The following is a 20,815-nucleotide window of genomic DNA, read 5'->3' on the forward strand; positions in this document are numbered from 1 at the left end:
TTTCCTGTACTTAAAAGTTCTGGTCTCCTTGGTGGCTTCTGTTTCCCCAGCCAACGTCAGGGTGCGGGGCGGGGGCTGGGAGGCGAGGGCCAGCAGGACCGAGTCTTCGAGGTAGCCGCAGAAGGAGGGGCTTGCATGGAAAGATCTAGATCAGGTCAGAGTGACGGAGCTCACCCCACCTCCTGCCCATTCCCGCTGCTCCCCACCTAACTAATACTCACATCTGCCATTTTTATGTTATCGAGGCAGAATTCAACCACTGTAAACGGCGCGATTCAGCGGCACTGAGCCGTTCACCCAGCGGTGCGACCACTCCCTCTCTAGTTCCCAGACACTTCATCACCCCGAAAGGAGACCTGGGCTTCTCGCTGTCACCCCCACCCCAGTCCCCGAAGCCTCCCACCTGCGTCTGTCTTTGGGGACCTGTGCTGGATGAGTCATCTAAACGCCGCCAGGCAGGTGTGACCCTCTGTATCGGCTTCCTACGCCGAGTGCCGCATGTCCAGGGCTGGTCCAGGCTGTGCGTGCCAGGGCCGCCCTCCTCCTTGGGGAGGGATGGTGCCACAGGTGTGACCCTCTGTATCGGCTTCCTACGCCGAGTGCCGCATGTCCAGGGCTGGTCCAGGCCATGCTCCTCCTTGGAGAGGGTGGTACCATCCACTACTCATCCGCTCCCTCATTCCCTCGCAGACGGATGTTTGGGCTGTTTCTGCCTTCTGGCGATGGTGAATCTGCCACGGTGAACATTCACCTGCCTGAGTCCTGGTTTGGCTGCACTCGGTGGAGGGCTTTGCTTTTCTTCCTGTCCGGACTCCTCCTCACCCTGCCCATCTCCCCCAGTGCCTCGGGCTACTCTCTGGTATAGTTGCAGCTGCACGCACACACTCTCTTGGCACCCACCCTCTGTTAGGACGGACCCCAAAGGTGTACCCCAGACAGACAAACTGGGCACCCTCTTATTGCTCAGCTCAGTGACCTGGGGCCCCATGACTCCGACATCCATGACCTCAGCAGGCCTGTTCCTAGCCTGTGTCGAGATCATCAGGGTGACCTGGGGCCCCATGACTCCGACATCCGTGACCTCAGCGGGCCTGTTCCTAGCCTGTGTCGAGATCATCAGGAACTTCCACGAGCCTCCCCAAGACCCAGCCAGCCCTACCCCAGTGCATGTCCAGGCTGCAGCCTAAGTGCGGGGATGTCCAGGCTGTGGCCTAAGTGCGGGGATGTCCGGGCTGCGGCCTCAGTGTGGGGATGTCCAGGCTGCGGCCTAAGTGCAGGGAAGCAGCACTGAGCACATTTCACAGTCACCCAAATTCTGAGTCCTCCCAGGCACTTAGGACTTCCGCCGTCCCTGATTTCCAAGGCTACAGAGGACATTTGGAATATTCTGGTGCAAATATTTCACCATCAGCCAGCCCTGGGTCAGCTGCCACGCATGACGGCTTCACTGGCTGTCGCCAAGCTTGCCAGGCACCGGCAGCTCCTTCCCTAGTTCCCCTAGGGCAGGACCAGCCGGCGCATCCTCAGGTGGCTGTGGGAGCCAGGGTAGGGGAGCCAGGGTGTGCTGGGCTGTGCCACCCCATCAGAAATGTTGGCCCCAGTGGAGCCTGGCGGGATCCCATCCTCTGGAGCCTCTGACGTGGAGTGATGGCAGCTTGGCTCAGGGCGGAGCAGAGGTGGCATATCGCAGGCAGGGGTGGCAGCCGGGCCTTCTGGGTCCCTGAGCACCCTCGGTCCCCATTGACGCCCGAGTCCCCGGCACTCCCTGAGCCATACACCCTGGGAGGGGCACATGCTGCAAAGGCTGACGCTGCATTGTCTCCTTTAGGTGACGGTGACGTTGTAAATAATATGTATGAACCCGACCGGGATCTGCTGGCCGGCCACAGCGCGGAGGACGAGGCCGAGGACAGTGCCATGTCGCCCATCCCCGTGGGGCCACCGTCCCCCTTCCCCACCAGCGAGGACTTCACCCCCAAGGAGGGCTCGCCATACGAGGCCCCCGTCTACATTCCTGAAGACATTCCCATCCCACCGGACTTCGAGCTCCGAGAGTCCTCCATCCCGGGGGCCGGCCTGGGGGTCTGGGCCAAGAGGAAGATGGAAGCCGGGGAGAGGCTGGGCCCCTGCGTGGTGGTGCCCCGGGCGGCGGCGAAGGAGACGGACTTCGGATGGGAGGTGAGCGATCACACCTGAGCATGATTGATCATGGCCATTTATCTTGTGTTCCATCTATTTATAAAGCCAGGCTGAGCAGCCACTGCCCGAGGCGGGAGGCGCGGCCAGAAAGAGCGTTCAGATGTCACATTTCCCAGCCTATTTTATCTTGCAGCTCGCCTGATGGAAAGCGTCAGAGGTCCTCATGGGCGCCTGTCAGCCCTGTAGGGCACGCCCACTCTCTCCCGGAAATGTGTCTTTCATGAGCTCACGTCTTAAAACATCCCGTGCTTCCCGCCGTATCCCAGGCGTGAACGCGGCCATCGTGGCAGGGCAGGGAGATTAATAGAAAGTCCCAGAACAGGCAGCTGCACTCCAGGGCTTCATTCCAGGCCACGGCAGTGTGAAGCAGCTCACAAATCACACCTGGTGGCCACACTGCCCCGGCTGCCGCCTTCCCTGCCTGCCCCGGTCAGCCAGTGGCCTGAGAGTAGCCCGAGCTTCTCCAGCTCCAGGGGCACAGGCCCCGTCCTGCCAGGAAGGGATGGCTGACTGCTTAAATTTTCCCACCACGAAGTGACTGGCCTTGAGGGTCTGGAGCTGGCCTGGTGAACCTGCTGCAGGGGTCAGGAGACAGGGCGTCCCTGAGCGGGCAGCACCCAGAGCATCCTGCCCAGGCTGTGAGGGATGCGAGGCACCGGTGTTGGGGGCCCTTGAGTGGTCCTGTGGGGACTAAGAGCCCCACCCCCCTACACAAAGTGCACTTCCTGGTGGGCCCTGGCCTTTCTGCCAGCCCCACACAGCCAGTTGTTGGTGGTCTTTTTGTCAGGGCTGCTGCTTGGGTGGAAAATGGGAACACTGGGCGGATTCCCCTGTGCCTCCAGCCTCTGAAGTGCCCAGATGGAGGTAGGCTCCTCATGGGCAAATGGCCTGAGCAGGGAAGAGGACCCCCAGATGGATGGGGGCAGGATCCTGCGTCTTGCCCACCTCCTCTCCTGGCCACTCGTGACTCTGGAGAAGTCCCCAGCCAGTTCCATGCTCACTATCAGGCCTGTCCCAACTCAGATGGGCCCTGGGGAGGCCCCTGTGGCCTCCAGCAGCCCTTGAGCACCTCCCTGGGCTGACGGCATTAAGAGCCCTTTGTAAGAACACTGACAGCCTGGGGACCAGAGGCTGCCCACACCCTGCAGAGCTAAGTGCATCCTCCCTGGGCAAGACCAGGCCACCTCAGCAGCTCCCAGAAGGCAGGTGTGGTCCTTGGTAGCTCACAGAGTCCTGTGTGGCTCCTTGTCAAGGATATAGGGGGACTCAGGAGCTGTTCCCTGAGTGTCAGCTTAAAGCTCCCCCTCCACCAATTACAGAGCTCTGGGGGTCCCGGTGCCTGAAGAAAAGCATGTGGCAGAGTCCGCAGCCGTCCAGCAGGGTGGGAGCCACAGCTCTACGGGCAGCACCTGTGGGCCGGGCGCACCACTCCCCTCCATCGAGAGGCAGAGGACAGTGTGTGTGGGTCCAAGGTCGGGTTACCTTCAGGAGGGACTCGCCAGGAGCCAGGGGCACCAGTGAGACAGGACAGGGAGAGAGTTTGGAGTAGAAGACCTCGGTGGAGACACTGCCCAGCTTCACGGCCCTACAGGCCCCTCACGGGACCAAGGAGAGCATTTTGGTAGCAACATTCGTCTTTGGCTGTGCAGCGGAAGTGACTTTGGCAGAAGCGCCCTGTCCCGCCCTCCCTGGTGTGTGGGAGAGGAATTCAAGGGTGTGTGTTCCTCACACTTAGAAAGGTCTGGACTGTTTAATTAGGAGGCGGCTTGTGGATGTGAGAGGTGCAGGGGCCCCACAGGTAGCACTTTGGATGACCTTCAGGTGACTTTGTTCTTGGCTACTCTGATACGAGTTTCTATTTGCTTTTTTTTTTTCAAAAGAAATGGCCCATATCACGATGTCCGTGTGGTGCCAGGCCCGGTGCAGGCTGCGCCGCTGCCTGTTGACTTTGCGGCGTGTTTATCCCTGGTGTGTGTGTACGTGAGGGAACGCGCTCTCCCCACGGCGCACCTCCTGTTTCTGCGGAGGGCTTTGTTCCACGGTGGCCACCTGACAGATACCCCTCCTGCTGGTGCTTAGAAATATTTACTCTCCCCCCGACGCCCTCAAACGGTGCTCCCTGCACACCCGGCAGGATCTCGCCCGACCTGGTTTTCCTTGTGACTTCGGGCACCGATTCCTTGGCCTTGGGACCACCTTTGGGTTTTGTTGCTTCCATGAGATGGGGCAGGGGGCAGCCATGTGCGTCGGCGCCTTCGGGAGCTGACATTGGAACTGGGCAGGTAGCCACCACCTGCTCTGTGAAGGACAGAGAGGAGGAAGCAGGGGTGGAAATTAGGCGGCAGCCACAACGGCCTGAAGTGAGCGATGTCCGTCAATCGAGGAGGTTTCTCCCCACCTCCAGCCACCTCAGCGGGGGCCTTTGGGCAGAAAAAGTGACATCTTCCCCTAAGCAACCTTCCCAGAATTTTCCACGCGTCCCGAAAGAGCTGATTGCCGTTTCCCTTTGGTTTTTGCCTTCCCCGAGGTGGCCCTGGAGGGAGAAGTGACTTGCGGGTGCCCCTTTCTCTGAGGACTTCTTCCTCTTGCCGACTGCCTGGCCTGTCTTCCGAGTGCCATGAACAGGGGCCTGAGACAGGACAGGAGCACCAGGCTTCAGGGCTGGGACCCTTCTGTAGTTCCAGACACAAGAAGGACCTTCTGCTAAGTCCCCTTCCCAAGCCACTCACAACAACCAGGCGGCCCTGCTAGCCCTTTTCCCTCCACGCCCCTGCAGTGAGCGTGGCCAGAGCAGGCCTGGGTCAGAGAAAAACAGGGGTGCCAGCGTCATGCCAGTGGGGTCCCAGGTCAGGCCTGGGTCAGAGAAAAACAGGGGTGCCAGCATCATGCCAGTGGGATCCCAGGTCAGGCCTGGGTCAGAGAAAAACAGGGGTGCCAGCATCATGCCAGTGGGATCCCAGGTCAGGCCTGGGTCAGAGAAAAACAGGGGTGCCAGCGTCACACCAGTGGAATCCCAGGTCAGGCCTGGGTCAGAGAAAAACAGGGGTGCCAGCATCATGCCAGTGGGATCCTAAGTCAGGCCTGGGTCAGAGAAAAACAGGGGTGCCAGCGCCATGCCAGTGGGATTCCAGGTCAGGCCTGGGACAGAGAAAAACAGGGGTGCCAGCGTCATGCCAGTGGGATCCCAGGTCAGGCGACGGCCCATGCGTGTGTGTTATCTCTGATGGTCCTGAATTTCGTGTGTATAATTGTTCACTTTCACACTGGTAATTAGGTGTTATGAATCAGAGTGATTTGATTTTACTGTCATGTCCACAGTATTTATTTACTGAAAAAGAACAAGTAGTGACATTTTAGCAAAGATAACAAACAAAATTCGAGGAGGATCGGTGTCATTTTGGCCTCCCTATGTGGTGGCCAGGAGCGTGGTGTTGTGGCCACTCTGAGCTCAGAAGCGGGGTTCCCCTGGAGGAGAGGGGATCTGGGAGTGGCGTGAGCAAAGGGATCTCGCCAGGTAGCAGCCCCTGCAGGCACAGGGTGTGCGTCTCTCGAAGGACAGGTTTGAAATAACAGTCACGTGGATTATTCTTACTGTCATTTTGGGACACCATGGAAACCATTTTCTTTCTACTCTGAGAACAAAGTTCTTGTTCTGGACAATTCAGTTGAAATAAAATAAAATGAGAAGGTCGAATTTCCTTTCTCTTTTCATCACAAGAGACACGCTGCCAGGCAACACTGGGCTTTGGGGTGACTGGGGAGTCGGGGGCCCTTCTCTCCCTACGTGGGGCAGACGTAGATGACAGCACGACTCTCTGGGGACGAGGGATGGGGCAGGAAGCACGTGAGGCACCCACGAGCTTTGGGTTCAAGGTTGTGGGGCAGCCTGACTTCAAGCGGGAGCTTCCCGTTAGCAAAGCAGGAATGAGGGTGGGGGTCGGGAGCTGACTTTCCTCCAGCCTTAGTCGCTGGTTCGAAGCCTGCACTCCTTCCACACGGAGGCTGACGCTGTTTGGGGAGAGCTGCCCCCTCCTCTCTCCCTCCTGTGTATTAGGAATAGTCACTGACTAAACCCACTTTGTTCCCGGGTGCTGTGGGATACCCTGAGACGTGCCCGAGTCAGATGCCCCACCTCCGACCTGGGGGTCCACCCTGTGCGTGGCTGTGTGTGCCCCAGGTGTGTGGAGAGGCCCCCTGGGCTTCATCTCAGGAAGGGTGTTTGTCAGAACACAGCCGGGTTCAGTCTCTTCCCAAATATCACACCCCGCCTGCCGCCACCGAAGCCCACCTGCCAGGAGGAAATCACCCTGAGGGCATCTGATCGCCCTGGGGTCTGCAAAAACAGTGGTTTTGATCATTTGTTGAGTAAATCTGACGTTTATCATCGTGCTGTTTGTTTTGCTAATTAAGAGGTGGCTGCCCAGAGGGAGGAGGCAGTGGGTGAGGCGCTGGGTGAGGCCACCTTCCCCCAGCTGGGCCTTCAGCTGTGTGCCCAGGGCCCTGAGGCTCGGGACCTGAGGGGCGGGATCCTGCAGGACCCCCAGGGGAGGCACTGGGGGCACTTTTCTCAGTGCATCAGCCACTGTCTCCCACCCAAGGTCTGCTTGTTTCTTTGTTGACTGTGTCTCCCCAGAAAGGCTCTCGACCGCATCACTGGCCCCGCCTGTAATCAGAATGCTGATGAGTAAGTGCCTCTGCCTCTGCTTAAGAGGCCAGGTGAAAAATGTTAATGTGAATTGATGGGGTTTCAATTATTTGAAGAATGTATTGAAGTGGACGACCTCACCCCCGGCGTTATTTACTGAATATTAATGTGTGTTTATTTGTTCAATCAACAAATGCTCTGTGTCTGGGCCAAGGCCTGTGGGAAGCTCTGGGGTCACAAGGGAACCAGCCCAGAGGCCTTGGGCCACACCAATTATCTGGCACTACCATCATGGGACCCCCAAGCTGGTGCCTCGAGGGTCCCCAGAGCCCACTGAGAGTCTTTGGCAGGGCCAGGACCTGCCAGTCTCCCCTGTGGACCAGGAGCTACACAGCAGCCAGGGATGGGTGAGAGTAAGCCCAGCCTGCACCCTCAGAAGATGAGAAATGGGCACACATGTAATATGGAATTTCATCCAAAACGCCCAGCCTTGAAGAAAGGCAGGATTTGCGAGGAAGTAAAGTCTCCCTATATGTGTTTGCAGTACTGATGCTCTTCTGTTCCTGAGTGGGAGGAATGAGAAACACATTTGCAGGTCCATTTTGGTCCCAAGTGAAAGGATAACAATGGAGTGGGGTGGAGGCAGCCCAGCCAGGCATCTGGCTCCCTGGGACAGCAGGAAGGGCAGTGCTGTGGGGCTTCAGTCTCCGACATCACAGCACAAATGTCCATGATGGGCTTTTAAAGGCACCACGAGGCAGGCATAAACATGCAGCACCCAGAACCAGCTTCCCCACGTACCGGAGAGCACTGGAGGACCCCATGTGCTGAGATCTAGTTCAGTCCGATGGCAGGAGGGGCAAGGGCAAATTTGCTCCAGGGTTTTTGCGATATGGCCAGATCCACAGGGCAGGGTAGGGAATCACCCAGGCCACCCCTTCCCACACACGAACCCCAGCCCCTTCTCCCTTCCTCCTGAACGTCCCCTCACCAGCAAATATTAACATGACCTGCTGCAGGAGATTGTGTGTGAGCTTTGCACACACAAATGTCCCCCACAGCTTAGTTTTTGCCTGAAGTCCTAGACAGGGCCTTGGCCTGTAAGGATGGGGGTCATCTGTGTCACCAACCCATCTGGGCTCAGCAGCTTTTGGAGCTGGCTGTCTTGAGGCATGCGGGCTGGGTGCCTGCAGAGCTTGCTTCTCTGGGAGTTCTGGCTGGATTTTGAGCCAGAAGATCCTGGACAGACACTTCCAGGCTCTGGATTAATGACCAGGCTCAGGGTGTTAGGAGGAGACCCTAAGGAGTCAGTCCCTCCATCCAGACTCCACGCTCTGGCCAGCTCGTGTTCCGATTGGGCAATCTCTTCATGATGGATGTGGGTTTCGGGACTGGTTTTGGGGAAGTAGGAGGTCCCATTGGAGGCTCCACCTTCCTACAGTTTTCACGGCAGCGGGTGGGGCTTGGTGCTGGTGCAGGAGCTGGACTTAGACCCCTCCGTGGGTCCTGGGCTGGGAAACCAAGGTGAGCTTGGCTATAGGTCTGAGCCCAGGCAGAAGTGACCCCATTTTAACCAAGCCCCAGTTCCTGCCCTGGATGGATTGTCAAGGCTCCTGGGACTCTGCTTCAGTCCCTTTCAGTCCCTGGGGCCTCACGAGCAAACAGGAAATCAAGATCAAACCAGAGACAGACACACACAGTTGCCTTGTTTCCATCAAGACCTCGGTGCTCAAAGTGTGGTCCCTGCACCAGCAGTGCTGGCCTCCCTGCAGGTTTGTTGGAAATGCAGAACCTTGGCCCCCCTCCCGGACTCACTGAGTCAGCACGTGCAATTGAGCGAGATCACTGGTGATTCATGTGCACAGCAGAGTTTAGGAAGGATCCGGCCAGATAGCGAGTACCCAGCAGACACAGCGGCCAGACAGCGAGTACCCAGCAGACGCAGCGGCCAGACAGCGAGTACCCAGCAGACACATGTAATATGGAATTTCATCCAAAACGCCCAGCCTTGAAGAAAGGCAGGATTTGCGAGGAAGTAAAGTCCCCCTATATGTGTTTGCAATACTGATGCTCTTCTGTTCCTGAGGGGGAGGAATGAGAAACACATTTGCAGGTCCATTTTGGTCCCAAGTGAAAGGATAACAATGGGGTGGGGTGGGGGCAGCCCAGCCAGGCATCTGGCTCCCTGGGACAGCAGGAAGGGCAGTGCTATGGGGCTTCAGTCTCCGACATCACAGCACAAATGTCCATGATGGACTCCGACATCACAGCACAAGTGTCCAGCGGCCAGACGGCAAGCACCCAGCAGACGCAGCGGCCAGACGGCGAGCACCCAGCAGATGCAGCGGCTTACAAGGGGGCAGCTGACTTTAGGAAGGACCGACCAGACAGCGAGCACCCAGCAGATACAGTGGCTAGAAAGCAAGTACTCAGCAGACACAACAGCCAGACAGCGAGTACTCAGCAGACACAGCGGCTTACGAGGGGGCAGTTCTGGGTGAGCTGCAGGCATTAGGAGAGTCACCAATGTTCCCTGCAGCTGTGGAAGGATGTGCTGCCTTCCTGCCCGCCCCACCTCCAGGGTTGACCTCCTGAGGCTTTGGGCTCCTGCTCGGCCACCAAAGGGATGGAGCAGCAGCTCCCACCAGTGCCAGGTCTAGCCATTCCTAGGAGATCCTCAGGCTGCCTCGTGGCTCTGGGATTCAGGAAGAAGGGGCACCTGCCAGCCACTGGAGGCTGGTTTGAACCCAGAAGTGTTTGACATAGCCCTCCACTGTGGAAGCAGAACTCATGTGTCCAGCACCCACTGCTCAGTAGGCTGGGTGCTCCCTTTGCGCCCCTGGAGCTGTCCACAGTCATGGACCTCCACACTCTCCATCCCATCCGGCTCTGGGGGACCCCAGGATGGCAGGCAAGGAAGACTCAACCCAGAGAGCTCCCGTGGCTCAGGCATATTCTGGGAAGTGCGCCCACTCAGCCTGGGAGGAGATGCAAGCCCCCACCCCCAACAATGTCTGCTGAGTGCATAGAAAAATGTGAAAGTGAGTGCCCCTCCCACATGTCAGTCTGTACTCAGGGAGGGGGTGGTCAGGAAAGCTCTCAAGTCTTTCCTGGGTGCCTGAGACCCAAGGGCAGAGGCCGGGGGCTGTGGGCTCCCCTAACTGCGTGTTGGGGTTGCCTGGGGAGTATGGGAAATACAGGTGCCAGGCCTGCCTCGGAGATGCTGGGCTGGGGCCAGGGAGGATGACCAACCTGCCTGTTTGTGCAGGAGCATCCCAGTGTCCGACCCAAAGTCCTGGCAAACCCCTCTGGCATCAGGCATGTGGAAGCTCCCAGGAGATCCTAATTTACAGCCTGGGCCCAGAACAGCTGACCTAGAAAGGAGGAGTGGAGAGCCCGCCTGGATGCCCTGTCCCGCACCTGCACCAGACTGCCGGCCAAGGGACAGGTGGGAGGGCTGAGGAACAAGGGCTCCCAAAGCACTCGTCCAGCCTTCTGCAATGCTCAGTGCCCCCTGAGGGGCTATTTAGGATGATTGTTGAGAGTATTTGGTCACTCAGCAGATGACCGGCACATCTTGGGCCCTGCAGAGGTGTTCACTGGTACCTCCCGGTGCAGGGTGCTTCCTTCTGTCTGTCCCGTGCCCCTTTCACCCTGGAGCTGAGTCCCGCCATGAGCCCTCCTCACTGGCCTGCCGTAGGGGCAGCCGGCGCTCACTGGTTGAGCTCTTAGATCACCCTATTATTCCTTATCCTTTAAATTCCAACAGAGGGGAAGGGGCAGACCACAGCAGGTGTCGGGGGCCTCGGCACGGGTTCTAGTTTCAGGGAGGGAGGCTGGGGCAGGTCTGATAATATCAAGGCTGGACTCTGCAGCATCCGGCCACCGTCTCCCCGCCACACGCCACCGTCTTCCCACCACACGCCACCATCTCCCCACCACATGCCACCATCTGCTCGCCACACATCAGGGCTTGATATTCTCAGTCCCGCGTTTTATCATCTAGATGCCAAAACTTGTTCCTGGCCTGCCCTTTCACTCCAAGGTTCCCAGATGCATGCTCCACTGCCCACGCCACCCCCATGGTTGAATGGGCTCAGCCCGGGCACCTGGCCTGGCTCTGGGCGCCTCTTCTGCTCCATCCTGCATGGAGAGTTCTGCATGAGGCCAGGAAGCTTTGCCGCGCTTCCCCACTCAGGAGCTTCTGGATATTTCTATGGAGGCCTAACATGGCACGTCTAAAACCACAAGCGCGCGGGTCAGCGGATGCTCTGAGGAGTATTCGCGTGGAGCCAGCAGCACCCGGCAGCTCGGCGGGGCACACAGCAGCGGGATTTGGAGAGAGACGGGGCCCTGTGGGATGGTGCGGAGCCTGAGGCCACCGTGGGGACAGGGATGCAGAGAAACCCACGGGCCTCGGCTCCAGGAGCAGCCGGCAGTGCCATGCAGGAGTCACAGCACAGACCTCCCATTTCCCCCCAGCACCGTGACATCAGCCCTAGACGTTTTTAGCCCAAGAATGCCATGAAATCCTGCACTATCTTCGGCCCGGCTCGGAGGCACGGGTATATAAGGAATTTTAGAAAAAAGGAGAGAGAATGACTAAGAATACCTCCCTGATGGCTCTCCTTTACTTCCTTAAGGGGTAATAACTCCACTGCAGCCCAGCAGAGGGGACTTTCTTTAAATAGAGCATTCTGATTCACAAGCGAAAAAGGAAATAAATATTTTCTTTTCATATTCGAGAGACATCTGTGAATACCAACTTCTTAAATAGCATTTTGCCAATCACATCCCACACGCCCCCCGCCCCAGTGACACCGAGAGCCCACCCTTACTCAGGAACCGACCGCTTGCACCAAGAGACCTTAAAACATCATCAGGGTTGCCAGAAGCAGGAGGGGGAAGGGCTTCTGCGTGGGGGCGTGGCCCAGCCTCCCTCTGGGCTCCCCAAGGCTCCCTGTGAGAACAGGGTGCTCCAGAGCCTCCTGCCCTTTTCCCTCCTCCCTTCCTTCCTTAGGGAAAATAAGGAGTGGACTTGAAGGAAGTATGACAGAGGCATGTGGCCTCTGTGTCGGCCTGGCGGGCACCTGCTGTGCGCCCCGGTCTCTGTGAGGCTCTGTCTACACTGGGACCCTCCCAGCTGTGCCGTGCTTAGGACACGGCCACCCTGGCTCTGACGGGGGAACCCGGGGCTGAGAAGGAAGGAATAGCTCCCGGCCCCCAGGTTTGTCCATGCAGGGACCCCGAGGTGGGTGGGGGTCCCGCTCAGTGACCCCAGCAGGAGCTCACTGGGGGTAGCCCGGCTCCTGCCAGATGGGAGAGGTACAGGTGAGCTCCAGCAGGGGCGGGAGCTGGGCCCAGACCTGGTTCCTGCCCGCACTAACAGCCTGTAGGTGGGCAGTCTCAACTCTGTGCCTTGCAGGCCGATTGCCTAGGCCCAGCGCCTCGTGCTTCTGCCTGAACATGGCTCTGTCCTCCGCAGGTCCCTGACCCAGCCAGGCCCTGGAACTTGACTTCAGGACAGCCGATGGCCTTTTCTAGGCTCGGGGGAATTCTGTGTCATAAACATGACCTCAGCCCCACTTTTTCTTAGGAGCTGCTGTCCTCTTCTTTGAAAGCAGGTCCCAAACCCAGCCCCATAGGCCCTTGTAGGGCCTGAGAATGCTGGGGGCACCTGGCAGGGAGTGAGGCGCACACCCAGTACCTCTTCCTGAAGCTGGGGTTCTTCAGTGGCCCCAGGGTGCTCGTGGCACCAGAGATGGGCTCAGCCAGGAACCCCATGGGTTCCTGACCCAGATGGTCAGCCTGTGAGACCCCCACCCAATTCCAGCCCCATTCTCTACCTCCTGGCTTAGACTTCCTGGCTTAGACTCCCAGGAATCTGCATTCTAAGAAGCAATCATTGTGGGGGCACTTGGAGGATTCCAGCCCAGGAGGAGGCCCTGGGAAAGGGGCCCACCCTGAACTTCCTTCCTCCCGTACCCATGGGAGCCCAGAGAGCCTGTTCCTGAAGGTGCAGCGGCCGACGGGTAGCAGCAGAGCCTTTCCTGGCCACAGGCCTCAGCAGGGCAGGTGGAAGGAGCAGAAGCTGGGGCTGCGAAGAGGAGGGCACCAGGGGCCACTGGGGGACCCCACTGTTGCCCAGGGGCTCTAGGCAGCAGCTGAGGCTAGGGGTGGGCTTCACACCTCTGGTTCATCATCATGGCTGCTGTCTCGGCCACAGCTACACAGGGTGGCCTGAGGCTGACCAACCACATGCCCCCCCCGGGCATGGGGTGATGGCTGGGATAGGAGGGGCTCCTTGTCGTACCTGAGTCCCACTTGGGGCATCACCATCTCCTCCCGCTCCCAGTGCATTTATGAACTGGGCTCCAGGGAGGGAGTCACGTGGGACCACGGGCTGGGAGGTCCCAGGACAAGAGCCCAGAGTCCCAACCCCAGGCGGGCCCTTTCTGCCCCTCGGCTCCTGGATACCAGCTGTGAGCAGGACAGGCCCCTCCCTCCTGTGTTCCCCCAGCCATCAGAGAGGCCCCAGCCCGTTGTAGGCACTCAGTCTGATTGTCCCTTGGGTGATCGTACAGCCTTGGCATCCTGGAGGAGCCAGGCAGGGCTGGCACAGGCCTGAGAAGCAGCTCATTCGCCTCTGGTACCTGCATCCCCAGTGCGGTCCCTGCAACGCTGTGCTGGGGTTAGCTGTGCCGCCAGGGGGTGGCCTCCGAGGGTGGCAGAAAGCAACTGGACCCACTAAGACTGAAGAATCTACAGTCAGGTCATTTGTGCTTGAGATCTTTTAACTTCCAGTAATTTCCCAGCAGCAGGCTTCGCAGGGAACAGAATGGGTGGGGAGGGCAGCCCCTCCTGAGGGGGGATGGCTGTGACCTGGTGGCTCCCTGGGGAGGCCCCCTGAGGCCTGTGGGCCAGGTCCTGGGTGGCCCTCCCTCCCCTGGGTCAGACGCAGGTGCCTCGTGTTCCAGGCCACAGAGGCCTCCCCGGGTCAGGGACAAGGGTCAGGGGACGCGCGCGTGAACCTCACACTCCTCCGGAGGCAGCAGCAGGTCCCACTGCCCTCCCGCCAGGCCTGGCTGCTGGTCAGAGCTTCTCCTGTGGCAGGAATTCTCAAGGGCCGGGTCATCAGCTGGGGTAGGAATGTGTTCTCAGGGTGGTACGGGCCACCTTGGCCTCAGCCAGAGATGAGGGGGACGCAACTGCTCACGGACCCGCTGAAGGGCAGCGACCTGAGGACCCCCCCTGCGGGGCCGCCTGTCTCTGCTGCCTCCTGCACGCGGGGAGACTCTGCTCGGGACAGGGGCGGGGCACTCCATGCATTCTCTGGACCCCCGAGCTGCAGTGTGGTTGAGTTGCTGTGATTAGGCACCCGCCTTGAGGGGCCTGGTCAACCCAGGGCAGCGTCTCTCTGGGGTGAGGAGTTTATCTGAGTGCCTGAGAAGGCCCTTTGGAGAATGGCTGCAAGACGGCACCCTTGCCTGCCTGGAGGGTTCATTCTGCACGCACCTGGCTGGGCCTTTCCTGTCGTGTAGAACATATGTAAGTAGAATGGCCTCAAAGTGGCTATTCTCACTCAGCTGCCAGGATGCCACGAGCATGTCTGCTGTGCAGGGGAGCGTGGTCTCTTCTTGCTTTTGCAGCTCCGGGCCCACCTGGAGTGCTTGGCGTGGCACTGGGCCACGGCCTCCTGGGATGCGTGGGCAGCACCACCGTGCTTTCCAGGGAGCAAGCTTGGTGAGTGGGCCCCACTCTCCCCTGCCGCATGAAGAATGGCACCAGCCTCCGGCAGCAGCCGCCCAGGAGCTCTCGTGCGCCCACTATGGTCCCCCGGTCCCGGCTGCGCCTCTTGCCACGGGCTGGGGCAGGGATTACCAGCCGCACGCAGGCTGCGGGAACCCCCTTTGTCTGGCTTTCGGCAGAGTCGGCAGAGTTCCTTCCTTCTGGGCTAATGCCCAGTTTAATTGTACATCCCATTGTGTCGTCTCTGTTCAATCATGTTCAAAAATACCTACGTCCACTCCGTTCCCATTTAGATCTCTCTAAAGTCCATTCCGGCTTATCAGCACCGTAATTTCGCGAGCAGAGCTAAGATTTCTGCCATTTAGGCCCCAGGCATTGTCTGTCACGGCAGCAGCTGAGATAAACCCTCACCCAGAACAAAGTCGAAATGACCTTTTACAAGTAGAAGCAGCCTTGTTTCCCTCTAGACTAATTTATCAGCCTTCGTTTCAGCCCTGGCGCTCAGCGGAGGCTGGAGAGAGTGCTGTGCGGGGTGGGGGCGGAGAGGGATTAGGATGCTTGGTTGCTCTGCAGTTTCAACAGGCACCTCTGGATCCGCCGGGACAGAAGCTGCCAATGGCCGTGGGGTGCCACCGAGCAGCTTGCCCGTGGGTGGGGAGCCACAGCCAGGTGTCCCCCAAAGAGCGTGGGGGGTCTCAGGGCCTGGGGCAGGGGCACAAAAATAAAACCTAGTGTGAAAACAACAAGCCAGGCTGGAAATACATGAACATAAGCAACATGAAATGGCTGGGCCCCCAGAGCCCCTTGCCAGTGGGGCTCCGCTGAGCTTCTCGGTAACAGCTCACGTGTTCCACCTGCAGAGGCTGGGCCGGCTCGGTCCTCCCCTTCCTGCCCACCCCAGCAACAAGGGTCTCTAGGCAGGAACAAGAAGGGAGGAGAGGCTGCTCAGGCTCCTGGGTCAGCCAAAGTCCCATTTCCAGAAGGTTCCAGTTGTCCTGGCTCCTGGAGCTAGGTTTGCACAGAAGCTGCCGGGTCCCCTTGAAGCATCCTCGTCCCATGGGGCGGGCCTCTGATGAGCCTCTCTAGTGCATGAAGAATCGCTGGGGGCTGAGAAGCGCAAGTCTTGCTCGACCAGGAGCCCTAGCTGCACTCGAGCCCCTCTGCTGGCCCTTGGCACCTGCCCACGTGGACATGTGTACCATGCTGTCTTCCTGGAGAGACACGGTGGACCCTGTCTTAAGTCTGAGCTCTCAGAGGTGACCCTGCCCCTCAAGGGCTCCAGAACAGCTGTGCGGTGATCCCGGGATGTCCTTGTGTTCTGTCTCTCTCCCCCGACCAGGGGAATGCAGAGGCTCCAGGCATCCCAGGGTCTTGCTGGGGAAGGGACCTCACTTAGCCCTGCTGCACACGGGTGAGCGCTGAGATATCAGACTGGAAGTCAAACATGGGACCTTCTTCATGGTATCCCACCACAGAGGCTGAGGCTCACCTGCCTTTCCAGTAGAGGGAACAATCCCCGTGATGACTGCCCAGGGCCTGAGGGGCAGAGGCTCTCCTCACAGCCACTGAGTCAAGGGCCTGGGGAGAGGGGCCTGGGGGACTGGCCGGCCGGCCGCGGCGGCGATGGACGTGGGCTGGAGCCTGCACACCCACAGAAAACCACGGGCTCCACTGAGGCCCTTAGCCAGGGCCCTCCTTTAGGCTTAAGGTGGATTTTTAAACAGCTTGGAAGTCCTGCGTGGCATCTGAAGAACAACTCAAGTATCCCCGGCACACGTGGCCCTCCTGGAAATGCTGAGAGTGGTGCTTGTCCTACCTTCCACTGAGTGGACAGCGCTGGGGAGTCACAGGGCGAGTGTCTCCTGCACCTGACCCTGGCCTCCACCCTGATGGTGCTGCCTGTGGACTCAGCACAGAGCTTCAGACCTGACCACGGGAGAAGACGAGAACAAGAGCCAAACCAGGGGCAGAGGAGGAAGAGAAGAGGAAGAGGAGCAGGAAGGAGGAAGCAGGGAGAGGAGGAGGAGGAAGAGGAGGGGAAGGAAGAGGAAGAGAAGGTGGAAAGCTGAAAGCTGAGTCCAGGGTCACCCCTTAGCTGGAGTGGGGACTCTGGGGAAGGCCAGCTGCCCAAATGACTGAAGTCTCTGGTGGCAGACGGACGTCACGACCCCTGCGTTTGGGAGTATAGAGCACGTTGCCTTCTTTTGAGGACAGGGAAGGAAAAAGGGGTCTGGGCTTCATTTTTATAAAAGCCTTCAAACTCCATTCATATGATCATAGGAGCTGCTGGGCTAGAGAAAAATGTATTTCCCTTTCCTCTAAAATTCGCTTTGTCATGGGGATTACTTCAGTTGCACTGACTTGAAGCTCGCACAGAGATGAACAAGATGCAGCCTCAGTGCTCAGAGGTGGGTGTCCAGTCCACAGAGAGGTGGCCTTGAAGTCCAGTAGTCCAAGCCACAGGAGCTAGCCTCATCCTGGCCCCACACCAGAGCTCCCACCGCAGGGCCCAGCCTCCTGCTCACTACGATATTCCCTCGTGAGACCTGGGCCCTTGCAGTCATCAGGAATGATGTCAGCTGTGGGGAGGACGGGAGGGCCGCCCAGGGCAGCTGCCCTCTGAGGGACTTACTCCTTCTCAGCGTGGCCTTGGGGGCTGGGAGCCCCGGCTCCGATATTTCGCCAGTGACCCCTGGCAGGTTGGGGACCCCAGCCACGTCCAGCACCTGCAGGGCAGGACCTCCCACTTGGATGCTGGTGACACATTCTTCAGCTGGAGCCGAGTAGGGTCGTGTCTGTCCTGCTTCCACGCAGGCCCTCTCCCGCCTGGCCTCTGTTTCTACCTCGGGTTGGGGTCTCCCGCCCTCTTCTGTGTCCACTGTTGAGCCCGCGACTTCCTGGATCCCACATGAGCTTAGGCGCTGACTCAGAGGCCTCCGCCTCTCAGTGGGACCTCCAAGTGGAGCCCTCGGGCAAGGGGTCCAGCTCCTGTAATGTTCTCACTTCACAGGTGCCTGTACATAATAGTGAGTCCCACACGTGCACAAGGCAGGGGATGCCCTCACAGTGGAGAGGTCCCCACTGTCTTCTGGGGTTAGGAGGGCTTTCCATCTGCCTCAGGGAGGGAAAGCACATCTGAGAAACGGACCAACGTCCTTGGAGATGCCCCCTGAAGGTGTGCAAAGGGCAGCCTGGCCTTGCCCCTTCACCCACATGACCTTATGGTAGACTTTCATCCTCTTGGTGTTACATGAGGGGAAACTGAGCCAGAGAAAGAGCACACAATGCTGCTGATGGAGCAGCTGTGACCAGGACATCAGGTGTCAGCTGCAGACTGGAGGGCCTCCCACTTCCCCCATCTTCAGGGAGCAGGTGCATCCTTCATGCTGGGGGATCCTGGGGGAGGCTGGGAGAACTTGGCTGCCCTGCAGGGCCCCTGTGCACTGGGCTTCACCGAGAGGCAGAGGTGGGTCAGGGCTCAGTTCCCTTGGTCACAGGTGACTTCAGAATCCTAGAAGAGCAGACACCTGCTTGAGCCTAAGTGGGCCTTTTGCATTTTTGTTCTCTGGCTGCGCTGCCCATGTCCCTTTAAGGTCTGCAGGTGAGGGACAGTGTGTACCGTCTAAAGGTGAGGGACAGTGTGTGCCTTCTGCACACTCCTGCTTCCTCCTTTTCAACCTCAGTAGCTTTGTGAGGTTTTCGAAAAGCAATATGCAGGTTTTTGAGATGCCTGCATCACAGGGCTGGGGCCCTGGCACCACAGAAAGAGGAAGACGGCTCAGACTCAGGCTCACAGATGCTGCTGAGACCTTGAGCAAGCTGTCGTGGCCTCTGCGCCTCAGTTTCCCCACCTACTAAATGAGGAACTAAGAGGAGCATCTTGCTGGCCCCACCCAATTCCAGCCTGTGGTCTGAGTACTCTGATAGCTAAGAGGTGCAGAGATGAAGAACGGGGCTGTTGGTGCGCGGAAGGAATTTTCTTTGACGGAATCTGAAGAAAAGTGGATAATTTTCCACTGGTCGTACCCTCGCCCGCAGCCTGAAAGCTGTGTTCTCCCATACTGGCATTCTTCATCTCTGATGAATTTGCTGTCATGTGGGGTCACCAAGATAAAGCAGGGTAGTTGCACGCCATCCGCCCCCCCGCCCCGGGCTGAGTGGGAAAGCCACTCTCTGAGAACCTTGTTGTCTGTTGCTTTGCTGATTTTCTCAAAGAAGTTAAGCCGTGGGTGGTGGGGGGCCGGGGCTTTGGCGGTCATCCTTGAGACGGTTGCGTCCCATGCCACAGGTGGATTTAGTGAATGATGAGGCAGTCTGAGAAGGGTACCTTGCCACCCACACAACCGTTGAGTTCTCATTCTATGTTTGTGTTCCAATAGACTAGCTTAGGTAGACAGAGAGTGAGAAGTGCCTGGCACACTGCTGTGACCGAGAGGCAGGTGCTTATGAGCCCGTATTATGGCCGTAGGGGTGCTGCCGCAAGGTGCCACATGCGCATGGTCTGCCCATGAGATGGCAGGTCCGGAGGCCAGAAGCCCCTGGTGGAGGTGTCGGCCTTGCTCCTGCAGAATCCTCTGGGGCGGGGTCCGTCCGTTTCTCTCCCCGGGGGCCAGGGTGTGCTGCTAACCTTCCCCATGCTTTGGCTTGCAGACACAGCCCCCTCAAGGTCTCTGGCTTTATCTTCACGTGGCCTCCTTCCTGCATGTGTCTGTATCCACACGTCCCCTTTGGGTAAAGATATTAGTCATGCTGGATTCGGACCACCCTACCTGTGTTAACTCGTCACATCTGCCAAGACCCCATTTCCAACTCAGGCCATGTTCTCAGGTCCTGGAGATGAAGGCTTCAGCAGGTGAATTCAGGGGGGCACAATTTACATAGACCCCTTAGATGTCAACTATCTGGGCCTGGGCATTTCCAGGTATAGCAGGTGACAGAAGGTGGTGCCCCAGTGCACACCTGATCCCTACGTCCCTGCAGCAAACGCTGGCACCTGAGGCCTCCCAGACAGACCCCCTTGAAGGAGACCACACTGGGATTAGGAAGGGAGGCGTGTAGGCCCAGAAGTGATTAGAACTCAGGGCCAGTGACATATGAATGGTGGTGCCAACCCACGTCTTAACAGTAAGATGCCTTTTTAAGGCTGGCATTTTTAGCCAATTCCAGTATTTTCCATTTGGAGATAATGTTAGTGAAATAAACATCAGAGCAGACTTGGCCGCTCGCAGATACCCATGCCCCTGTGGTGTGTGTGGGTGGTGACTCTCACAGATGAAACATCTGTGTGGGGGAAGGGCAGTGGAAATCGGGGTGACTGTGGATCCCGCCTGCTCCCCGGAGGGCTCCTACAACTTTCAGACAGAAAAAAGTTGGTTTGGAGGTAAAATGATGTCGTGTGAACATTGCAAAGCACAGGAAGGAATCCCACACTGATCCCTACGGTTCCTGGAGAGGGAACCTTACCGTCCCAGACACACACACCCTCCTGGAAGAGGAGCGGCCACCAGAGAAGTCTCCAAATTCCTTCTAGCCCTACCCCTGTCCCAGGGGAGCCCGTGGCTCCGTTTCCGAACCAGCATGTGGGTGAGGTTTTGGGAATGCTGACAGCTCGGCTGCTCCTTTATTTGTAATTTTAAAAGTCTTCTTTGAGGACGGTGCAGGCTTTCAGAAGCCAGGCTATGGCCTGACTTGGCGTTTAAGTAGACGCATGATCTTGTATTCTGCCTTCGGCCCAGCTGGCCCTGGGTTCGCGAACCTGCGGCTGTGGGACGCTCGCCCTGATCCGTCCTGGTTTTGTGGACCTGCGGCTGTGGGTCGCTCGCCCTGACCGGCCCTGGGTTTGTGGAGCTGTGGCTGTGGGTCGCTCGCCCTTGAAGGCCCTGGGGAGTGCAATTCAAAAACGAAATGGTTAAAAAATGGGCGGGCAGGCAGGAAAGGAGTGGAGGGGATAGGAGCCCAGCGGTTGGCTAATTGGAGAGTGGGACCCCCGTTGGGGGGGGCCCTCGCCGGGACAATGCGCTCCGAACCAGGAGCTGGGAAGGCCCCGCGGGATTGTTATCGAATTAGTTGAAGTCAGAAGTCCCCTGAATGGGGTAAAGAAGGGAAGGGGAAACGCAGGCCCGGGTATAATGCGGCCTAAATGAGGGCCCCATTCACTGCCCGTCAAAGGCTCCCGTCCCCTTCCCGGGGAGGGTGGGCAAGTTCACTTTTGTTTGCTGGGGG

At 58.5% G+C, this 20,815-nt stretch overlaps 1 protein-coding gene across 2 annotated transcripts in view; it reads left to right on the forward strand.

Moving 5' to 3' along the window:
• Nucleotides 1–1,832: 1,832 nt before the first annotated feature.
• PRDM16 (PR domain containing 16) overlaps nt 1,833–20,815 on the forward strand; it is a 254,352-nt gene continuing 235,369 nt past the window's right edge. For both annotated transcript variants that reach the window (XR_001003424.1, XM_011956834.1), the window contains exon 1: nt 1,833–2,178. Coding sequence is in view for 1 of the 2 variants with exons in the window: in XM_011956834.1 (XP_011812224.1) it covers nt 1,852–2,178 (327 nt within the window). In the remaining variant the exon portion in view is untranslated. The remainder of the gene's footprint in view (nt 2,179–20,815) is intronic.

The sequence above is a fragment of the Colobus angolensis genome, unplaced genomic scaffold, assembly GCF_000951035.1.
Source record: "Colobus angolensis palliatus isolate OR3802 unplaced genomic scaffold, Cang.pa_1.0 Scaffold426, whole genome shotgun sequence".
Lineage (NCBI taxonomy): Eukaryota > Metazoa > Chordata > Mammalia > Primates > Cercopithecidae > Colobus > Colobus angolensis.